The 18,599-nt window shown below is 44.3% G+C and overlaps 2 protein-coding genes across 3 annotated transcripts in view; one reads left to right on the top strand and one right to left on the bottom strand.

The window, feature by feature from the left end:
• The window catches only part of mapk8ip2 (mitogen-activated protein kinase 8 interacting protein 2), a 30,539-nt gene that overhangs the window by 6,805 nt on the left and 5,135 nt on the right, over window positions 1–18,599 (bottom strand). The window contains exons 2-6 of one of the 2 annotated variants that reach the window (XM_084363425.1): window positions 10,090–10,195; window positions 3,963–4,202; window positions 3,778–3,856; window positions 2,756–2,959; window positions 97–2,302 (exon numbers count right to left, since the gene is read on the bottom strand). In XM_084363425.1, the coding sequence (XP_084219551.1) occupies window positions 97–2,302; window positions 2,756–2,959; window positions 3,778–3,856; window positions 3,963–4,202; window positions 10,090–10,195 (2,835 nt within the window). The remainder of the gene's footprint in view (window positions 1–96; window positions 2,303–2,755; window positions 2,960–3,777; window positions 3,857–3,962; window positions 4,203–10,089; window positions 10,196–18,599) is intronic. The other variant, XM_084363426.1, reaches the window with a different exon arrangement.
• On the top strand, window positions 12,558–15,659 carry LOC311263867 (gastricsin-like). The gene is made up of 9 exons (XM_084364214.1): window positions 12,558–12,630; window positions 12,725–12,863; window positions 12,963–13,080; window positions 13,460–13,578; window positions 13,826–14,025; window positions 14,493–14,609; window positions 14,742–14,889; window positions 15,103–15,201; window positions 15,321–15,659. The coding sequence occupies exons 1-9, from the start codon at window positions 12,575–12,577 to the stop codon at window positions 15,483–15,485; spliced, it is 1,161 nt and encodes a 386-aa protein (XP_084220340.1). The 5' UTR covers window positions 12,558–12,574; the 3' UTR covers window positions 15,486–15,659.

Below are 18,599 nucleotides of genomic sequence, written 5' to 3'. Positions count from 1 at the left end.
GCCAATAATGAAAATACTATTTAACTGTTTCTGTTCAATTTAAACAAAGATACTAATCCATGTTATTGTAATCTTTCACACATTGTCAGAGCATACCTTCTTAGGCTGACGAGTTCCAGCGTAGTATTCTCATCCACCACTAGCGTGTACTTCATGGAGTCATAGGCCAGTCCATCATCTTCATTCGGTTGCCTCAGAGCCAGCTCTTTCTCACACAGTGGGAGGTCATGGTCAGATAAGGGACGGTCTTGCACACTTGAGTCAATGGGCGGTGAACTGTCCAGCTCTAAATCACTACCCCTGTAGGACTCCTTCCTCAAGCTACCCATGAATGGGTAAGAGTCCCCGTCGTCTTCCTCTTCATCATTATCTGTGGAGTAGGTGAGGCTGAAGCAGCGGTTAGTCTGGGCGGTGGGTATGTCCAGCGTCAGGCTGTGTTTAACCTCGGTGATACGCTCCAGAGAAGCTGAGGAACGGCTCGTTGGCCTGGGCTCAGTCTCTCTTCCTTCATCCTTGTCGCTGACCACACTCTCAGTGAGGCTTGGTGAGTCCAGATCCTTCCTCCATATCATCAAGTCATTATTGGGCTCCTCATCGTCCTCCTGTCTCCTCGCATTCTTAGATGGTTTGTCTGTGAAGTTCTTCTCAGAGTCTTTAGTGGTATACGTGGAGTTGAAATCTGTGGTTCCCCTCCCCTCCAAAGTCAGAGGGGTTACAGTGTCACTGGTAGGGTTGTTCCTATAGAGATTTACATCTTTTGAAGACTCCACACACCTCCTCCTCTCTCCTGGCTCCATACTATCCTTTCTGTAACCTTCGCCTTCCTCTTCCTCTGATCCATCCATTCCAGCTTTATTCTCTTGGTCCTCATCATTGAAACCATCTCCGTCCCCGATGTCCGAGGATGGTGAGATGGTGTCTGACACAGATACCTTCCTCTTGAAGCAATCCTCAGGACAACTGATTGGGTACGAGCCCTCAGAGATCATCCTGTTGACCAGGTTGCTGAGCAGCCAGGGTGAGTCAGAGTTCTCGCTCAGCTCATCTTCACTTTCTGAATCGGAGTCTCCCTCACTGGTTCCATCATATTCGTCCGCACTAGGCATTAGCCTGGGTCCCACTGGCAGGTAGAAGGATCGTTTGAAGCTCTCAAGACTGTGGTCTGGTTCTATCTGCAGCACCATCTGTCTTGACAGGCTGTCTTCACAGCGTTGGGCTGGAGGCAGAGTCTCATCTGGGTCAGCCTGGTGCTCACAGGACAGCTCATCGTCCACATTCTGCAGCCCCATCAGAGCTTGACCGTCATCGTAGGCCTCAGGAGGTAAGATGGGTGAGTCAACAGGGGATGGCGTGGCAATAGTGGGTGAGGGTAGAGGGGAAGGAGATGGTAGAGGAGACCTTTCTTTGATTGGGTCAGGCTGACCCAGAAGTAAAGACACTTTCAGTCCCACAATACCACTGTCCTGCTCTAACTCAGTATCTGGGTCCAGTTCCTGGTCTGATGTAGGCGAGCTGGCCTCCTCAATGGAGTTGGTGAGGTGAGATGAGCGTCCACTGCTACTGTCATCACTGGTCAGGTCAAGCTCTGTCTCTGAGATAGAGGAGATCATGTTGGAGACCACAGGACCTCCACAGGCAAACGCTGCTTCCAGCTCCCCTTCAATGTCAGAGTCAGAGCCCGGAGAGCTGAGGTCCTTGTCCTGGTCTGAAGTCAAGTAACCCTGCTGGTTCATATCAGCTATCCCTGGGTCTGACGATGGAGAAGTGGAGTCGTTAGCTGCTGCCTCCATGGAAGAAGCTAGAGCATTTGAACTGTTGGACTGGTCCAGAGCATCTGAGCGGCTGGAGGACACATAGCTGGAGAAGGAGGCGAGCTCGGAGGGTTCGATGCAGGGGAATTCCACGTATGACGACTGATTCTCCTTACAAACCATATCATAGGTCTCCTTACACATGAACTCCACTTCAAAGTCCTTCTCCAGCTCCTCATCAGACAAGGGAGTGTCGGCACCGTCGTTGCCTCCCATGGGCGCAGTGGATGACAAGCAGTGACTGGTTCCATCTGGGTCTAGGTCGTTCTCCGGCTCCATACCTGACTCGCTGGTGATTGTGTAGGTATCTGTGGCAAGCCGGTTCGAGTGTTTGTGGTTGTGGCCGCTGTTGAGGTCGTGGTCCACCTCTGTGTCTGAACACTGGGAGTGTTCGTCTACGGATGGTACCCTCGCTGTCTGGATTGAAGGGTCTGCCTTTGACTCCGGGACGTTGCCAGGACAAGGGTGGGACTTGTGTTGACCAAATGAGCCTGTGAAGATAAGAAGGTGTGGAGAAACAAGAAAGGCCATTAGAGAATGAAAATACAGAATGACATAGAGGATTATGAAGTAGATAGTGAAGAGAATGGAAAAAGAGAATGGAGACAAGTCAAAGGAGTTTAAGTGCAATTGGACAATGAACGAGAACAGATAAAAAAAGACAAAAGACAAGAATAAAGAATAATGAATGAAGACATATTCAAGGTGCATGTACAAAATCAGTCTAAAAAAAGGGGATGAACGAGTTCAGCAAAGGCTTGTTCATTAGAAACGCTCTAATATGAATCCCTAAAGTAGACAAGTACAAGTTGGTTGGTAAGAACCAACATGACAGTGCTTTGCTGAACATTCACATCACATCACTTTATTCCACATCACGGCACTACACGACACTGATGTTTATGAAATGAGCTCTAATCTTGCTGGGTTGGCCTTTTTGTTACCGTATTCGGGCCTCTCCCGCCTGTTGCCCTCCATGTCGCAAAGGAGGGGCCTGTGAGGGGACTGGGGGTTCCCGCCCTCCCCTGTCTGTTTTGGTGGAGTACCTTTGCTCTGAGACCCTGGTGCCTGGGTAACTGGAGAGGCTGGACAATGGCCTGTCACATGGCTGCCATCCTCCAGACATGAGTGGGTTGGAGACAGACGGCCTAGAGGTAGAGCAGATATTAATTTTCTAGCTGTGTGTAATGCCAGCGGTTTGAAAATGATAATTTTACAATAGTTGAGCTTCATTTAAACAAGGAAGTGAAAAACCTGCAGATTTGAGACAATTATTTATAATGAATTCACATTCATTATGTTGAGCGTGTTGTTGTTGTTTCTATATGATATGATATGATTATGATATTCATATTTCATTAATACTTTAGAAAATCATTCAAGGAAAGCTGTGATGTTTTTAGTGGAGCATCACAGCAAAACAGCCTCGCGGCATGTGTGTACAAGCTCAACTGCATGTGGAGGGGGTAAATGACATCTTTTGAAATTAATTTGGGATCTCTGGGCTTTCTGGAGACTTGGATTATGCTGGATGAGCTGTATGGAGCCATGTTATGGTTTTCTTTTGTTTGCTTTTTTCTGTTTTAAAAACAAGTCCCCATATAAGGACCAAATTATCTTCAAATTTCTTTCAGCATCTAAATACTGGATAAGACTCAGTTAAAGAGGATATTCAATATGAAATGGCTTGGATACAGAAGAGAGGCGATCAGGATGCCCAGAGCTAATTCAGTGTTGGGTACAACACTACATGTAACATATGGATGAAAAAAACAAATGCTGTCGCCCCAGCATTAATTACTGCAACATGCAAATTCATTTCAGCAGTGATTCTCACCCAAAATCTCTTGCATCAGTATAATCTGGCATCTTTTGTGAGGTGTATGTGTGGTAGACCAACACATGAATGCAATGAAAACATATCAATAGTCCCTGCCCAAATGTATTACAGATAATTAATCATTACCCTGTGAGGCTGGGTTGCGTAACGAGTCCTGCCAGCTTCCTTTCTTTGGGGACAGACTGCTGTTGTTATTCAGAGAATCCTAATAAGAAGATAGAGAGGGAAATATTCAACAAAGGTACACTGTTTTATTACAAAGACTCAGAACTAAACATAATCTGTGTGTTCAGGACCGTCAGGCTTCCTACCTGTGACACAGCAGTGGTGAGGTTCAGTGTGGTGGGTCTGCTCTTTAGGGTGCCAAGAGTCGGGGAGGGAGGAGGGGAGGCGGAGGGGGACGGTGGTGCATCTGGGTCAACCTCCTCATCGTCTTCGTCTTCCTCCTCGTCATCATCATCTTCGTCATCGATCATCTCAAACTCTTGGAAGTCATCCTGGAAGGAGCAGACTGGGTGGTGCATGTCATTCTTCTCCAGAATGAGGGAGTCCTGTGGCGAGAGGGATAGAGAGGCTTGTAACGGGGATAGGATGCTATGTTTTCACACCTTCAGTATATTTCAGATGATGGCCACACTAATCGGAGCACTGCGGGATGCTATGTAGCGAGTAGACATAAAGGAAAAAAGCTGTCGTATGCTACTTCCTTTTTCCATGTAAAAGCTCTGCCAAGAACAGGCCTGTCTGAGGGATGAATAGAAGGAGGAGAGCGCAGATGGACAACAGGCAACACAGTGTTCTTTGATAACAATAAAGGGCATTTGTAAAACACAGAGGCACACATCAAAGCACTGTGGTGGGACACTCTGTTCACATAAACAGCCAGAGAGCATTTTTGCTGATATGTTCTTTCAGCAAGCCGCAGGTCATCTGTTTGTGTGTGTATGTGTGTGTGTGTGTGTGCACCCATGAATACATTCATGTGTGTTTGAGTAGCTAAGTGCAGCCTTCAGCATCATCAGCGGCGTGTAAAAATATAAAAGGTGAAAAGGTGGGAACAATTAAGTCACGAAACACAAAGTCACCCTGCAGAGAGCAGAATAATGGAGCAGTCTAGAGCGTTGACTGTTCGAGAAGGAGGGAGAGATGGTGAGTGTGTGTGAGAGACGGAGATGAACGTCGGAGGGGCAAAGAAATGAGAGTGGATCAATCAGACGTCTCTCAGGTTTCAGCTAGTTTACCGGAAAGCGGTGCACTAAATGATTTTTAGGTTTAACAGACCACACCTCCATGAGTTTGTTTTTGTGTTGCCGTGTAGCCTTAATGCTTGCCAGATACAAGTATATTGATGGAGCGAAGTCCATGAAGAAGCTTATTAACACACACCTTGCACTGTCTGCTTAACACTGAAGACGATGCACCATCTGTGAGAGGGCGAAATTGATCAGACAGCTGATAGCTACCTTAGAAATCAACATCAATCTCTCCCCGATGACCGTAAAAGTATTTAGCGTTGCTCGTGCATCCATTACAGCTGCTGCATCATTATTTTTTAACGGACAGAGTGCACAGTCACTAGCACAAACACTTTGTTTTGTTCTGATCATCTCCTCCCCTGCTTTGAATTTGACAATGCAAACACAAGCATGGATTTATCTGGTTTGTAGTTTGAACAGCGCAGCAGTTTCTCTGCCTCTCAGCTGCAGTCTTTCTAATCGGGGGAATCAAACCTCACCCTCTCGCTCCATCCAGCGCACGCGAATCTGCTGACGCCTGGTGCATCCAGTTTGTGCCACAGCATCAGAAATCAACACCAATTACCAAGAGAGTATGCATGAATATGCATAGTTATTTCTGATTAACATATTTGTTTTTTCTGTTTGTCTGCTGGTTTTCACTGTCAAGATTCGTAATGCTGTTTCCTCACACTGACCCATTATAATCCATCACTGGGGCTATGTGACCTATAACTCCGTGACAGTGTAAAAATCCCGAGATCCATCAGTGGGGTAGTGAAAATGCCACATCTGCCTGGGAGAATAATCTGCACTGTCAGGAGACATCCTTTTAGCGAGGCCACCTGACAGACAGTCAGGCAGGCTTAAAGAAAGAGAGGGAGAGACAACTATAAATAAGAGCTGTGTGTCGGCGAGAATCGATCCCCGTGGTCTCGGGTTCCCAAGGACATCCCATTCAGACCCTGTGACTGTCACCCAGCGGACTTATGCAGGCATGCACGCTCTCTTGTATGCAGGGGAGGCTTGGGGGTGAGTTTTTCAGTGGAGAGCACAGCTGCAGTCAATGGAAATTAAATTAGTTAAAATGGGATTCCTTGTTTTGCACACAGACATACCCAGACTCACATAAAGTGTACTGGTCTACTGTCATAAACACACATATTTTATTATTTATATGTTCTTTAAACAGCTAATATTTATATTTGGAAGAGTTATATCACTGTACAAAAACAAAAGATAAAGGCAGAGCAGCTTCTTGATCTCTAATTGGCCGACCACAGGCTACTACTGACTCTGCTGCTGCACATCAGAAGATAGTGAGATGGCTGCTCCACTACAGCACAGACAGAAGAGGCTTCGGGTTGAACTGCAGGCCTATTTTGATAACTGAGCTGATCAGATGACAGAGGAAACAAACGCTGGACCGATGAGAGAAACTCATCAGGACATGGCGCTCAAGTGAACACTGTCTGCATGGCTTCTGTATGAAGAGGACGCCAGGGACTCATAAATCTCAACGAAGAGAAGTGGAGGCTGGGAATTAAGTGGTCTTTTAAGATTTAACAGGTAGCGGGTTGCAGGAGACAGGAAGGGTCTGGTAAAGAAGCTAAACATCCCTGCAGATGCTGGAATATACTGTTGACTGACCGCAAATGCAGTGTTTCCCAATTACAGCACTTTTTCTTAGTGTAAATTCCTGGCTAAATGTTAAATTATGCATTCATATACACCTGCAAAGCCATAAATCTTAGATCAGTCAGGCAGCGCCAGTAAAATCGTGGAAAAGGGAAGTGATTTAACATACATGACATCCTGATCAATGAATAAAGCTACGCCTTCATAGTCGCTATCATTGCAAATTACATTTGCTGTCTTGGTACAATGATAGTACAAACTGTACAAACTGTGTGTGTGTGCATGTGCGCCCACGTAAAGCCCATTTACCAAATATAGCTCGTAATCTGGGTGAATTTTATGCTGGAATGTTTGACAGATGTCGATTAGCCCACCATTCATGGAGACCACCTGGTGAGCAATGGCCTCCATCTCCATCTATCAGTGTATCTCTAAATTTCACCATTTAAAACTCTGGGTAGCACCACAGCTGAGGCTCAGACACCATTGCGTTGCCACCTGCTGAATTATGCATGCGTTCATGGTGTTCAATCAGGGCTCTGGAGAGGCAGAGATGGATGGTGGAAAGACAGGAAGTGAAAAATCAGGGGCGAAAGCAGCAGGGCGTGTGTGTGTGTGTGTGAGACTCAGAAGAAAGATTCAGAGAGACAAAGGGAGGGGCTCCCTCTGTTGTGGTCTCTCTGCTTGTTATGTTGATATGGTAGGAAAAAAAAAACATTAAAGGTCATGGAAAAAAAACCAAATCACACGGTTGAAAACACATTGTCGAACCTAACCCCCCGTGACATTCACAAATAGTACAGGAGAGGACAGCCCGAGCATCTGACCAGCAATTACCATTTCCACAGAGATAGCAAATCAGACAGTGGTAACAACCCCATGTAAGTGATCTTTAATTGCCTGCCTTCAGCTCTGGATGAGGCTATTTTCAGGCATCACGTGTGTCTATTTGTTTTCGATCACATGTACTCTGTGTGCTCCTGTCACCGAGGCTAAGTGCTGATCTAAAGGGTTACGCAGATTAGGACCTGAACCCCATAACGAATTAGAATTAATCAGAGCCGGGGATTGGGGCCGGAGGATAATCTCACTGTTTAGATTGGCTCTTCTTCCTAAACATCAAAGACATGCTGCCCAATATGACCGAATCATTCTGACAGAAAAACCAAAAGCCTCTCTCGTCAACAGCAGGGCGCGGCGCACGAGGGAGGGACTGCTGATGACGATGATGATGAGCTGACAGCCCCCCCACCCCCACTTACACCCCACCCTACTGATGCAGGGAAAACCAAATAGCATGAGAAACAACACTGTGCATGAAATTCTCTGTCTCGCCTTTCTGTCAGTGTTATTTAAATGTGCAGACACACACTCAGAGGGCATCTGGGTGTGTGTCCTATCTATCCCATGTCAGCAAGATGACTTCCTCTGGGCAATGATGTCATGTAACGGGGACCGACACTATCCCTGCCCTGCGCTTTCTTGTTTGTGAAAGTGAGCAGTCAGGGCCTCTGCTGATGTGTGTCTGATGTGTGTGTATGCGGGATGGAGAGAGGAGAAAGAGGCCACCGATGCATGGTTTACTACTGTACGATGTCCACTCTCTGTTTCCGAGGTCTCCTCAACGCGCTACGCAAAAACAGCTTTGTTTACGGGAGGGCTTTGCGAGCTATCCATAATGTGTTTTGTTGGTGGATTAAAGTGGAGGAAGCAAAATATCTAGCACAGATTTATGCCGAGAGCTTAACCCTCAGAACCAACCATCCCTGAGCTAAATCCCCGTTTCCAGCCACCTCAACGGCGAGGAGAGAGAGCGAGAGGGAGAAAGTGAAGGGAGCTTTAAGAAAGGAAGGGGACTGGGAGGAGAGAATCTGAGCTCTGTCTCTGAGCAACACTCTGCATAGCGGGGAGGGAAGGGAAGACACATGGGAGGGGAGGGAGGGAGGGAGGGAGGGAGGGAAGGAGGTTGTCTCTGCATAGCAGCAAACTGCACTGGGTCACCCACCCTCTGCTGCAGCCATGGCTCCAAGCCACCAGCATAAAACATTTACATCCCACAGGATGGAGAAAGAGAGGAACCCAGGAAGAGAGAGAGGGATAATGGTTCTTAGAAATTGTGTAATTAAGGCCTAAGCTGCTCGGACATGTGGGATGATACAGCTAATGACTCAATTATTTGCATATACTTGACAACACAGTCATATGAATAGGATGCTTAGTGGAAGTGCTACTTAGAATTTTTATTACACGCCGAGGAGTTCAGCTCTGATCCAGTATGTGTGACGATGGCGATGGTCAGAGTTCATGGCGGATGCTTCACTCTGCTCGCCAAAGCCATGCCTGCTTCTCATTTTGTCCCTGGTATTATAATATGGACGTCCGAGGCTTACGGTCATTACTTTAATGACTGCAATGCTGTAGATGAAAAATCCAGAGCTATAGAGATGCTTATGTAAGATCATACGACGAGATCAGTCTCTGTCTTTCTGTCACCTTAAATACCTCACACTTTTCAGCTCGTTCTCACGCGAGCTTGTTTAAAGTTACGTATTTCTCACTTAAGACTACGTTTGCCGTTTTAATGCTTGTATTAACTGCAGGCTGTCATTAAGGACAATTAACGACAGACAGATTAGCGGTTTGTCTATTGAATCATTACAAAATTTGGCAGAAAAACTGACTAATAAACATAATTCCAAAAAGTTTACAAAGCATACAGTGGGCCTGCATGATATGTTGAAAATCTGCATTGTGCTATAAATAAATATTTAAGTGCCTGCGTTAGCTCTTCTCTCCTTCCTCAGCCTTCCTGTTCGCTAACCTTGCACTCTCCACCTAACTGACGCCAAATCTGGGGGTAGCTGACAGCTAGTTGGGGCCTAATCTGACTGGCAAAGTGGTGTGAATGCATGGCCCATGTATCCAGGGCTCCATTTGATGGGATAAACAATAATAAACTTTATTCCTATAGTGCAGTTGAAAGGTGCCTCACACAATACAATATAGGCGCAAAGCTAGCGAATCAAAGAGAAATAAAACAAAAAAAAATGCAATACAATCAGGGAATTTAGGGGCGATGAAACATGAAGTACAAAACATAGAGAGAGGCACTGACTCAGCTCATCTGAGTGTGTTGCATGGCGTTGGGGCTGAAACCGAAAAAGCACGATCCCCCATTGTTTTAAGCCTCGACCGTTACTGTTAAGAGCATTTCATTCTCTGATCTGAGGGGTCGGCCAGGACTGGAGTGATGTGTTCCCTACGCCGAGTGTTTGTGTTGCAAATGCGTGAGTGTGAATGTTTGGTGAGTGTAAATAGAAGGATTATTCTTATTCTCTGCATTTCAGGGAGTCTTTTAAATCTTCTTATCGCGCATGTTCATATCCCGATGTCGAAGAAAACACAACTTACTGGTCAGCAACAGCACACAACTGTGAAGCAATTTGTGCCACACAGATTAACATGCATGCAGACATGTCGTAATTCACACTGTAAGTACGCCCAGAGGATGCAAGGAAAGGTCCAGTTCCAATAAAAGAAACATCATGAAGTAGGAGGGCCTCACCTTCTCATATGGATCCGAGTCATAGTTGAGTCCGATCCCGCAGTCGTCTGTGATTTCAGAGAGGTCTTCATCGTCAAACTCCTCCAGGCTGATGTCGTGGGCTGGCCTGCCAACACACGAGAGACGGTATAATCAGTGCATGTTGTGAGGCAGAACACTCATTTCTTCCATATGTTAGCATAGTTTTATCAGTGACAGTCAAGAGGGGACTTTCTCATTGATTTATGCCCACACACTGAGCACTGTTCTCGGGGAAACCTGCTCTAACTCGTGGCCTGTCACGCTCTATCTGCTGTGAATCTCTTATATGCTGGACACAGGCGCACACACAAACACCCACGTCCCCTGTTGTCTCTTCCCTTCTGACAATCCACACTAACAAGACTTTACACATTTCACTGGTGGTGCGGAAAAACAGCAGCGAGAGATAAAGAGCTGAGACGAAATGCCAACATTTCAAATAAAGTCAATATGATATATATGTATGCGCTGTGGATGCTGTAAACAGAGTTGGAGATGAATTATTGGCAGTTCCCAGAGTTTCTGAACTTCTATTACAGCAGGGAAGTGTAAACGTCTCAGTAATGAGCCGTAGCGTCGCAAGTTTTCTTCATCAGACTCTATCTCGTCTTTGCCCCATTAGTTTCAGCAGGCTCTCAGTCCGACAGCAGTTGGCTTGCAATGTGTCGAAGGAAATGCTGCATTGCAGTTTTCCCACTAAGAAAAGGACACCCCACATATTATATATGGATGCGAGCTTACATCACACAGTCATAAAGGGTCCTGTATACACACAATGTCATTGGTCCCATGGAGCAAATGAGGACACGCTGATACATCTAGAAATAAAACAAAAGGGGTCATGAAAAAGTCACTGTAATCAGTTAGTATACAACAAGGAGCTACTGATAGAAAGCTGGAAAATAGAAAGCTAATCATGGCAAAGATAGTAAAGGGTAAAAAAAAGTTATTGAGAATTCAATCAAAGTTTTATGAAGTGAAAGTTGCCTGTTACAGTCAGGCTTCGGTCTGTTACTTTAGTGCAGTCAAAGCACAAAATAGAAAATGGGCATATGCCTGTAGGGCTGCACAACATGGTTAAAAAAAATATCACATTGTAATTATTTTTATATATATAACCGCGATGTAATTCATAATAAATAATAATGATCATTTTTGCATCACAATTTTCATTTTCACTGAAAAACTATTACAAACATGATGATGTGACGTGTGTCAAACATGTTTTCTTAAATCTGGAGAACAACATATCTCAGACATGACTTCTCTGCAGCACTGCAGTACTTTAATATGAAGCTGTTCTGTCACACACTCTACCTTTGTCAAAAAATTGCAGCTTCTGCAAATAGGATTTTGCACTTGGCCATATAGCAGACATGTTGGCTTGTCAAAGCAGGAAAAGCAAAGCGAAACTGCTAAATTTTAATTAATGATGGCTGCATTCTGTTTAGGTGGGCTAGCTCCAGGGCTCTGGGACTGTGCATGTCGTACTGTGGAGCCATCGTTAACGCCATTGGTCACACCTGGGCACATCCTGCTCTGATAAGTCAAGATGTCTGCCGTGAAAAGAGTCTATTGCGAATTCAATGATATTTTGAACAACTGTGCGGCCCTAAATAAAGATAAACTCATTTTTAATTTTAACTGCATCTCCCTAGGCTACCAAAATTATGTAACTGTACAAAAAACATCAACGTTATCATATTTAAACAGTGTTTCAAGCTGTATAGCACGAAAGGTTTTGATAACTTCGTGCGATTAAGGTGCTCCTGATACTGAAGCGTAGATAAAACACATTCCCTTTTCCATTTGCGGAAGATTACAGACACAAGCTATTAAACTTGACCTTCCTGTATATGTGTATATCTAATCAGATAAAATTGTACTAAAGCTGCATGAAGCAAGGAGCCAATTTTGGAGAAAACAGAGCTCAGTGCTCAGCATCAATTTCGTAAAAGACGGGCAAAAAAAATAGACACAATTATCACACTTCTTGAGAGATCTTTAATTTAAAAATGGTAACAGATTCCTCCATATCTTGTTGTTTTTCATGTAGAACAAGCAATATTTATCTATGGTATTTTTATGATAACGGCACATTGATTAAGTACTTAAAGATTCAAATTTATACACAAAGATTCAGTGTCCTCACTCGATGTTTCCATCACAAACGGCCAACTGAATAACCTATAATTATATAATTTCATAATGTATTTCATGGGTTTTGGGCTGTGTTTACAGAGTGTGGCTATCACAGGTGGTGTTTATTGAATTAATGATAGATGTGCATATTAAGCATGTAGCTTCAAAGAAAAAGGCTCTGAGGGTCACCCTGTCTGAGGTGATATGACTGAATTTCTGATAACGGTCTGGCTGATACAGGCGTAAACGCGTGTATATAAAGCCCGTTCAGATCCGAGCTGAGTTGTGTCCATCCAGGAGTGCTGTGTGTACAGGAGGGATCATGAAGTGTCTCGTTGCTCTTTTGGTCTGTGCGGTGTTCGCGGAGGGAATCGTCAAGTAAGAGAGAAACATTGTATTTTCGAATTTAAGATACACTTTCAAAGCCACGGAAAGTCAAAATTATTTGTGTTTTTGTTTCCTTCTTCCGCAGGATCCCTCTGACGAAGCACAAGTCGATGCGTGAGGCCCTGAGAGAGAAAGGTATCGAGCTGCCCTACCAGGATCCTGCTCTCAAGTACCAGACCAATGAGCTGACCTCTGCCAACATGTACATCAACAACTACGCTGATGTAAGAAACCACTTTCACATACTCTACGCAGCATCTAGATTGAAAACTGACTGATGGGTTCGTATTTTCTATTATTCCTTTCCTCCAAATGATCCCCAGACCACCTACTACGGAGCCATCAGCATTGGAACACCCCCCCAGTCCTTCGAGGTGCTGTTTGACACCGGCTCTTCCAACCTGTGGGTGGACTCCGTCTACTGCAACACTCAGGCCTGCAGTGAGTACAAAACCAACAGGCTATTCACTACAAAATCCCTCATCTGTCGGTTTTTTTTTAGAGCATATTTGCATGTGAAGAACTTTTCCAGAGGACTTAGAGCTGATATAGGCTAAGCATGCAGAGTTAGCAGTTTGCCATCTTGTTTCCAAGAGATTACATATTGTACATTCATGGGATTTAAAGTTCTAGTGTAATTACAGACACGCCACTAAGCACTTTCTGTCTTTGGGAAGGATCAGCGACTGTGCTAGTTAAAATCCAGCTCATGATTTCTCTAATCAGGTGAATTATCAGTATGTCAAAAGGCTCTGCAAGGCATGAGGACATGTTTGTGGAAGTGGCTCCAGAGATAATCTCGATCCTTGCCATTTTCCAGACACACACAAGAAGTTCAACCCCCAGCAGTCCTCCACCTACAGTGCCAAGGGACAGTCCTTCTACCTGCCCTACGGAGCTGGAAGCCTCTATGGTACCTTTGGATATGACACTGTCAATGTGAGTCGAACCCATCAAACGGACCAAGTGCATCAGTTAAATAAAAGACTTGTATTAAAGGCTGGACTGAGTCATAGGTACTGAGACAGAGCACTATCAGAAAGTAGAAGTTTATGTGTCTCACGGTAAAAACATCCCTGACAAAAGCTTTGTTTTGTTTTGTGTATTAAGTGTTGAATAAGTGAGGAGACCATGAGATTCAGATGATTTGCACTACTCATCATACTGGTTGGTTTCGGACCCACAGGTTGGAGGCATTCAGATCACTAACCAGGAGATCGGTCTGAGCACAAACGAGCCCGGTCAGAACTTTGTGGTGGCCAAGTTTGACGGCATCCTCGGCCTGGCCTACCCAAGCATCTCATCTGGAGGAGAGACTCCCGTCGTGGACAACATGATTTCTCGGAACCTGCTGGATGCCGACATCTTCGCTTTCTACCTTTCCAGGTAAAACTGACACAAGCGCTGTAAAACATACGGTATCACAGATCACAACACTACTAGCACTTAACTAAAACTGCAACAATCGGCCACTATTTTGATGATCCAATAATCCGATTGTGTAACTTTAAAAAAAAAAGGAAAATCTGAAGAAAAGATAAAAGTGAAGTGGACAGTGTGTCAGAGTGTTTTGTTCTGATTTCTCCTACACACTGTCGATCCACAGGTGTGCAAAAGTTTTGCTTAAAGAAAATAAAATAAAATTCAAAATTCTCTTATTCCAGCTTCCAGGATTTCTTTACTCCTCTATGTCAGTAAACTGAATATCTTTGGTTTGAGGACAAAACAAGATATCTGAGTTTGTCATCTGGGACATTAATCAAGGAAATGACTTACATATTAATAGTACTGGAAATCAGTAGTTGCAGCCCTACACTTTTTCTTCACAAGTTTCTGTTTGTTGTCTGGTTCAGGGGAGGACAGCAGGGCAGCGTGCTGTCCTTCGGAGACGTGGACAGCAGCCTGTACGAGGGCCAGATCTACTGGACTCCTGTCACCGCTGAGACCTACTGGCAGATTGGCGTTCAAGGGTCTGTGCTTTTCAACATTTCATCAACATGAAGCATCAAATGATCTTCTGATTACTATTGAGTATTACTGTCAGGATTACTGATTACTTGCGCCCATATATGAAAACTTTCTGCATGTGTGGTGGCTTACAGATTCCAGATCAGTGGTCGGGACACCGGCCTGTGCTCTCGGGGCTGCCAGGCCATTGTAGACACTGGAACCTCCATGCTGACAGCTCCAAGCCAGATTCTGGGTAACATCATGCAGGCCATTGGAGCCCAACAGAGCCAGTATGGAATGGTAAGACAAGCAGGCAGACACTATCACACACACAGAGAGCTGACGCAGTAGGAATTTGGGTTACAGTCTGTCTGTAGGCTGCACCATTTAAAAGTCATCATGAGCACGGTCACAAGACTGTAAGTCATACGTGGAGAAGCAGGAATGCAATGAAACAATGCGCAACGTGTCTGCTGCTCTCAAACATCATCTCTTTTCTGTCTTGATCTCCAGTACATGGTGGACTGCAGCCAGGTCAACAACTTGCCAACTTTCAGCTTTGTTATCAGCGGCACTGCCTTCCCTCTGTCTCCTTCTGCTTACATCCAGCAGGCAAGTTACCACGTGCATGCACAAACGCATGTATTTTTGCGTGTGTCCCTTTATGTACACAGCATTTTATTATTTGTTTGCGATGACTGACGTTTCCGATCTCCTGCCTCCACCTGCAGCACTACCAGAATGGATACGCATTCTGCTCAGTGGCCATCACCCCCACCTACCTGCCCTCTCAGGATGGCCAGCCCCTGTGGATCTTTGGAGACGTCTTCCTCAGGGAGTACTACTCCGTCTACGACCGCACCAACAACCGCCTCGGCTTTGCCACAGCTGTCTAGGTGTCAACAGTGTGACTTGAGCTGACCATAAACCTGATCAGATGGTAATGATTAAGGTTTTGGTTCATCTCAAGCATCTGTTCAGGGCTTATTCTAAACAATCAGTTTCGACAATATGGTTTCAAATTCAATCAACATATTTGTCACTGTAAATTACAATACATAATATTGTTGTTTATGGCTTCTACATCTTCAAATTGGCATCATTCTCAAGCACAATAAAGGTGAAAATAAACGTGTGTTAACGTTGTCTCTTTCTACATGAGCACTCGTTATGATAACAGCCCATGTCCTAGACTGAGGGTCAGAGTCCTGAGCCACATACATGCACTATAAACTCTGTTCAAACATCTGGAGAGTCCAACAGATATGCACATATACGTGTTCTGGGATTTTGAGCACTTGTTTTTGCTCCACATGATATAATTTTTTTTTTTTGTATGTGAAATGATTCAATCTTGTGAATGGCCAAGTGCTGTGCTGGCACACTAAGCAGCCTTAACCAGTTGGTAAAATGTGATTAAATCAGAATAAATTCTGCTATTTATGAGATGGGCTTGACAGTCTGTTTCCATCTTAGTGAAATGGATTATATATCGCACAGTAGTGGCCAAAAGTTATTGCACTGGTGCCACTGCTACGGGACGACTGGTGCCAGACAATATTTTATCCTTTCGTATTCAAAACAACATGAAAATGGTGTAAATCTGAGAGTCATCTGTAGGTTTGTGCTAGAGCATCATCTACATGAATGCACGCATAGACAGAAGAGCCACTAAAACTACATTCCTAACTGTCAAAATACGTAAAACAGTGTCTCCCCCAAACCTCGAGAAATAAGGTCACTAATGAGCTCCTCACCCATCCGAGTCTTCAGGGAAGCTGTGTTTGTAAGTGTAGGGGTGTGTGGGTGTGTGATTCACAATGGAAAAACACCACATCCGTGCTGCTGTATCCAAGGCAGCTGACGCCACCACACAAGTGGAACCAAGTTGCATGTTTTGTTTCTGGATGAGGGCTCGGAGGGTGACAAACAGACGAATACAGGAAATAGGGACGAAATCAAAAAGCATTTTTTCATGCTGACAAGAAGTGATGCAAGTGATTTCCTGTTAAATCTGCCACTAATGGTTAAAATGCAGAATACAGGCTTCAAACGTTGTCTGTGATGGTCTGATATTTAAGCTAATTACTCTAATGTCCTAAAATGGATGTGGTAATGATTTATTTACCCATGCAGCGGCACATTTAAAGGGTCAGTTCACCTTAATTAGAAAGACACAATTTTCTTGCTTTCTTTGAGCAGCATCTAGCCATGCGGATAGGTTTGATTTCATTTGCCCTGGTTCATCCTCTGACGAAAACCCCAAAAGTCTTTAAAGCACTCGCAACAGTTTACAACTAAAAACTTCAACAGCAACATCTCTTTTCAGAGATAAAGTCTGTTACTCTAGATAACCCACGGAGCACACTGCCGATGGCAGAGAGAACAGTGTAAAGTATTTCTAACCTCCTAGTTAAGTGTGTGGTTCATTCAAAGTAATGCAGAAACTGTCTCTGGAAAAAAAGATGTTGTTGCCCATTTTTTAAAAAGAATTTTTCAATGCTGTGAGCTGCACACACACAAAAAAAATCTAATTATCTTCCATTGTATTGGGCCAGTGGCAGACTGCCTGCCATGGCTGCATGGCTGCATGCCACTGAAGGTAATTCTGATGACCTAGCCCTTTATTATCGTCTGATATCTGTTTTTCATTTCCTTTTTTTCTCATCCCCTTTCTGGTCTCCTCTATTGCTCCGTATTCTGCTGTGTTTCCAGACTCCATTTTGTTTGTGTGCACATCTGCTTAGTGTTGGAGTCTGCAATGCACGTCACAACACAGTGTGGCCCCATTTCCCCCAAACTGCAAAACCTAAGAAATGTGTGTCAGTGAAAAGCTGCACACACAGAATAATGCCCTGCCAAAAGGTCTCTTCTTGAAGGCTGAAAGCACCGACTAACTCCAGCGGCACAAAAACACACATATTCATGCACACACACTTCTTCATCTCATCTTTACGATCCACAAACCCCTACTCTCCTCCTTTTCGCCTATATGTTCCATTTCCTAAATGCTCTGCATTACTTTAACTTCAGCATCTATATCACACAGTGAGATTCAGCCACCACCGCAGTGTTGACATTGCACGTCCATGTTCCTGGTTTGTGTTTAGACAGCATCCAAGCGAGCGTGCAGCCCCTGTCACACCATGTTGTGTGCCACTCGCTGCTTATACGACACCGCGCTGTGGTGTCCCTCGCATTCAGTCCACCTCTGCTTGAGATCATTCTTTATAATTAGGATTTGGAGCTAAGGCTTTAAAGCCGGAGAGGGATCATCACTATACCACTCCCTATAACCATGCATCACATCGGTCTCTACATATTCTACCACAAGATAACAGGTCAGCACAAAATTACCATTCCTTGATGTTGCTGCAATGGCACACCCAGATTCACTGTCACTGCTACGGTTGCTCTACCATCTCCGTCTGTGTTAAAGTCTCACTTTTCATTCTCTCCCTGCCCTTCTCAGGCTTGAACAATCTCTCCAGCCCACATTTGTTCCAACAGTTATTCTCTGTCATCTCTGATACTGTCATGTCCACACCAGAAATTGTCAAACCAGCACACTGTCATCTCTGCTTGTCTAACAGTGAATATACACTGACTGCGTGCTCATGCATGCAGAGATATATGATCACACCGCTGTCTCCTTGATTTGAGCTGCCTTTTTCTTTGGAACAATTAGTGTTTGGGTTTTTTTTGCTGTATGGAAGATCACCTACACATTTTAAAATTTTCATAATTGATCAGACATTTTGGTCAGACAAATCAAGACATTTGAAGGCTTTCCCACTGTTTTCTGATGCTTTATTTATAAAGGACCATAATGAATATAATTGTTCCTTGCACCCCTAATTCAGATATTGTACAGCTATTGTTATTTATCTATAATCCCAGTGACTATATATATATATATATGTATAATGAAATGAGACACAAATAAGAACCTGAGAGGAAATGACACACTCTCTATTAACAATATTAAAATAGATACAGATAGAGAGGGA

This window comes from Pagrus pagrus (assembly GCF_965226575.1).
Source record: "Pagrus pagrus genome assembly, chromosome: 10".
Classification (NCBI taxonomy): Eukaryota; Metazoa; Chordata; class Actinopteri; order Spariformes; family Sparidae; genus Pagrus; species Pagrus pagrus.
Note: the sequence above shows the minus strand (reverse complement) of the source record. Positions and strands in the feature narration are given on the sequence as shown.